Source organism: Plectropomus leopardus, unplaced genomic scaffold (genome assembly GCF_008729295.1).
Source record: "Plectropomus leopardus isolate mb unplaced genomic scaffold, YSFRI_Pleo_2.0 unplaced_scaffold25379, whole genome shotgun sequence".
NCBI classification, from domain to species: domain Eukaryota; kingdom Metazoa; phylum Chordata; class Actinopteri; order Perciformes; family Serranidae; genus Plectropomus; species Plectropomus leopardus.
The window spans coordinates 1-4744 of record NW_024627578.1 but is presented as its reverse complement, the minus strand read 5'-3'; the positions used below and the strand labels follow the sequence as shown (position 1 = coordinate 4744).

At 43.7% G+C, this 4744-nt stretch overlaps 1 protein-coding gene across 1 annotated transcript; it reads right to left on the bottom strand.

Moving 5' to 3' along the window:
- Nucleotides 1-698: 698 nt before the first annotated feature.
- Nucleotides 699-3558, bottom strand: LOC121966644 (protocadherin gamma-B4-like; the record flags this gene model as incomplete). Its single annotated transcript, XM_042516712.1, has 1 exon — nucleotides 699-3558. A coding segment is annotated over one exon (390 nt), but the record flags the coding sequence as incomplete, so codon positions are not given.
- Nucleotides 3559-4744: the final 1186 nt, after the last annotated feature.

Below are 4744 nucleotides of genomic sequence, written 5' to 3'. Positions count from 1 at the left end.
AGCTGAAAACCACTTAGTATAGCACGTAGAAGCATGTTACACTACACCAAAAACACCATTATATGCCATATTTTAGTATGGCGAAAAATGTCAAAATATGACAGGCCCAAAAAAACAGTTTGCATACTTGACATAAAGTCCAACATGTTCTGGCTAGGTGTTTGTCCTTCACCATGGTTGTCCCTTGTCACCGATTCTGTCTGTGACATGCATGGTCAGGATCTCAAGGCGCAGCTGGGAAGAAGAGGTCTGGTTTGGGGACCTTTGAAATTGCATCTCTGCTTTTTGCAGATAATGTGACTCTGTTGGCTTCGTAACACTGTGACCTCCAGCATGCACTGGGGCGGTTTGCAGCCGAGTGTGAAGTGGTTGGGATGAGAGTCAGCGCCTCCAAATTTGAAGCTGGAAAATTGTGGATTGTCCCCTCTGGGTGGGAAGTGAGTTGTGACCCCAGGCGAAGCAGTTCAAGTGTCTTGGGGTCTTGTTCACGAGTTGAATAGAGCATGAGATGGACAGGCGGTTTGGCATAGCGTGTGCAGTAATGCGAGAACTTAACCCGCGCTATATAAATCCAATTTGTTATTATTAATTATTACAATTAGTGGTGTGAATCATGCTCAAAGTTAACTCAAACTGTAGCCAGTATGAATATTAGATATATTTTTTAGTTTAGTATAAAACAAGCCACACCAGCCATATTTTTTTAGATGATTTCAGAATCTTTTTATTTGAAATGTCAGTGTTCAAGAGAAAATAAAACAGCAATATAAATATTAGCATAAAAATAAGAGTAACACAGGGGTATAGCGTGGGAACTAAGCATTTGATAAGAAAGATAATACAGCAGGATAGAGTAGTATTAATTCAGCAGCGGACGGACTTACACATATATAATATTTATAATCATTTGTTCATATGGACAGAAAGAGAATGTGAGGCATTCTTTCACAAATGCACAAGATAAAATCACAGCAAAAGAACATTAAGAGGTTACAGAAGGATAGAAATATTTCCATTTTTTTGTTTTGTTTTGTTTCTTTATGGGGTGATAAAACATAGTAGAGAGAAAATGAACACAAAAATATGCGCAACACATATCACAAGTTAACTAGTCTACGTGTGTCACTTTGTTTACTTATCTAAAGTTGTCTTTAATTCATTTATTTACACTGAAGAGTTAGTTGGCTTCCATGGTGCTTAGTTACTACATTGCAACACAAACTGTTGAAGAACATTTCAGATTCTTTTTCATAATTGATTCTTCTTTTTTTAATCTGTGGTTTTCTTAATTTTCTTGAAAAACAAAATGCAACACATTCCAGTAGTAAGCCACGCCTTGTGGAGAGGGACTTTTATTTTGAAAATGTTGTACGTGGTCCCTACTATACAAACAACTGGCTCATACCATCGACAGGACTTGTGTTTATTTACAGTGGGGAAGAGCCTCATAGGATCAGGGAGTGGAGGGAAGAGGTGAGTGGTAGAGAGGCTGAGGTTTTCTATTGATTTCAAAGGAAGAGGGATATTTGAAAGGGCTCTTGAATGGTATCTCCTCACCAACAGGGACAGCTGTGCTTGGCTCTGTTGACCTCTACCTAGGTCAGTGCATTAGAGAAAGTTTAAGGAGTGGGAAGGTCAACAGTGGTTCCTCTGTACATTCAGTGGGTAGAGCCAAGTTTTTTTTTACCAACCCCCCTGGTTGATGTAATGGTGCCCCCTCAGTCTGTGTACCCCTCACCGCACCCCCCTCCACTCCCCCTGACCCAGCCTGCAAGCTGCCTTTTCTCATGCAGTTATATCTGGCCAGAGGCCTGACAGATGGATGGACGGCAAAGTAAAGACTTCATACTGTATCTTATACAAACAATTCCTCTATGCTATTGAATCATTATCTCCCAAAGGAAAAAAAAACATGTCGTGTGTCACATCAGAAGTTTCTTCATCACTTCAGGATAGTGAGGGTAATACTCCGCTGAGACCCTAAAGGCCTGCAAAGTGTCTAGAGACTCCTAAGCACTTAAGTTTACCACATCTATGTGTTTCCCTAAAGACCGAAGTGATTACTACCCCTACATCATCTCATTTTCAAAATACAAACAGTGCATTTTTCTTTGTTTGGCTCTCAGTGTGGGGTAGTGAGTGAGGAAGGACACGCGCTGGGTATGAGGGGGGGGGGTAGAGGGTGCAGGGTAGCAGGACATGTTTGCGCCCATCTGGAGATGTTAAACAAGATGCCAGTCCCTGCTGCTATACCACCTGCATGGGCAGAACGGCTTGTGACTCTATGACACAACACCATGCCACCCCCACCCTCTGCCAGCCCTTCCTCTGGGTGCATGCTCAGGTCATAAAAAATATCAGGAGATTAAAATCTTATCTTTTTTTAAACTATGATTACAAAAGTAATTTTATTTTTGTGTCAAGTAAATGCTACATGTGCATTATATTGACCTGGGATTGGAGGGAGGATAACAGATTCAGAATGTCCCCCTCTTTGCTTTTGCAATGCATAGTTTGCAACTCTAAACTAGTATATGTGGTTTGAACCTTAAAGAGCATGCAGAAGAGTCTGTAATACCTGTCAAACAGCAGCCTTATATCAGCAGGACTTTTGCTTTAAGACCCTGCAAGGCTGGCCCTATAGGAATCTAATGGATGGCAACTAGCGTACTTTACAACAGCTGACTTTCCACCTCAGGAAAAGAGTACAATAAATCCAACATGATAGACATTAACATTTCATCTCTGAATACATCACTGCGTATAGCCTTGTCATCCCAGCAAGGTTCTTTACACTGAATCTCTTTGTCCAAGTTTGATTTTGCCAAGATAAAAACAAAAAAACAAAAAAAACCCATCACAATAACCCCCCATACCCTGCCAAAATTATCTACCGACAAAGATTATGTGAGCAATACTAGACCTTTAGCACAGCACGGGTTATCAACACCAATAACAGCCTTCAGCACATTCAAGACACTTCTGAAAGAACGATCACTATCCATCTAACGTCCATGTGGTCAAAAGTGAACAGCTGTCATTATTTAGACCGTGGTTAACGTGAGTGACACCAGAGCAGTGAGATACCTTATGGGTAGGGTATAGGGGGTTGAATTTCTCATCAGATCAGGTCGGGGCTGTCATTCCTCCACCTCAAGCCGTCCAACTCTACTTCTTCTCCTTCTTGGTGGACTTCTTCTTGGAGGCAGGGGTCTGGGCAGCCTTGGGGGGCTCGGGCTGGACCGAGGCCTGAGGCGGGGGCAGCGCCTGCTGGGAGGCCTGCTGGGCCGTGGCCTGCTGCTGCTGGGGGTTGGAGGTGAGGGTGGCTGTGCTGCCGGGGATGTACACGTTCTGTCGGTAGTCTGGCACGTGCTGCAGGGTGAACTGGGGGCTGTAGCGGGTGCTCAGGCCCATGGTGCCGGGTCCCAAGGTGGCTGTAGCCTCGCTCACTTCTGGGGGGAAGGGAGACAGAGTGGGGGGATAAGGGGTGAGGAGGGAGAGGAGAGAGGGATGAAACTTGTTAGACAATAAGAAATTGAAAGTTTTAGTGTGACAGTGTTACATTAAAGGAATGGATAAAATGAGATGAAACCGAGATATGTCTGATTGAAGGGAGGTTTTGCGCTCCTCAGGCAGGAGGTTGCAATGAGCTGAACTAAAAAGAGGCATGAGAAGAAAAAATATGAACAAAAGCAGTCCAAGAGGTGTTAAACGGTGGTTAATTGTGTGCAGATGTTTTTGGTCTTCACAGAGACGATGAATCCGTCTCCCCAGCACACACTTCTGGGTTTCTGGTTTTCTATCACACATGCCGAGTGTGCGCGCGTGCATGACGTAGCTGCTCAGCTCATAATTCTCCCACAGCCCCTGCATTGCAGAGCCAGGGACGCAAACACTCCCTTCCCGATCCTGTAGTCCCTCTTAGCCTATATACACACACGTGCACAATAAACACTGTCAAGCTAACAGGCTTCCACAGCGTCAAGCCGTAACTGTAAACATTATTTAATTATCTTTCAGCTCTTTCACAGTACTTTTCATTGACTGCAGAATTGCTGCTGCTGCATTGTGCTTACCAACGCATTGACTGTAAGTACAGAGGAGAGACGACCTTCAGTATTTATCACACGCGCTGTTTGGTCTTCCCTTCCTGATGGCATTAACTGTTCATCCTGTCTGACTTTGTGCTGACATGCAGGTTACCACTATGCCCAAGACAGAGCCTCTTCTCTCTCCGTCTTTCTGTTCACTCCGATGGAAAAATTCCACACCATGTCCGGTGCAGTGTCCAAGAGGGGGGAGGGTGTGATTGTATGTGTGTGTGTGTGTGTGTGTGTGTAGAGTGAGGGAGACGTGATGTTTTAAATAACAGTGGAAACAATGACTTGAGTCTATTGGACAATAAATCGAATTTATTCCGCCATCATTTCTGAGTATTTTGTGTGTGACTGTCACTGTATTCAGTGTTGCTCTGTCTGCTTTCAAGGCTTTTTTATGTGTTTTTTCCTCATGTTTTTAGTAAGGCTTCCACAGTAAAAGCCCAAAGATGAATCACTGTGTGTCTCCTCAGTTCGGCAGTCACTGCAGGAACAGATAGATAGGGCAGTAGAAGGCTGGCATGCCGCGCAATATGGGAATCTTTAGTTATATATGAGCCTGTAGATTGTATATTTTATAAATCTCCATGTAGCTCTATGGCCTTCTGCTTATGATAACACACTGTGCATGCGATTGGTGTCTACAG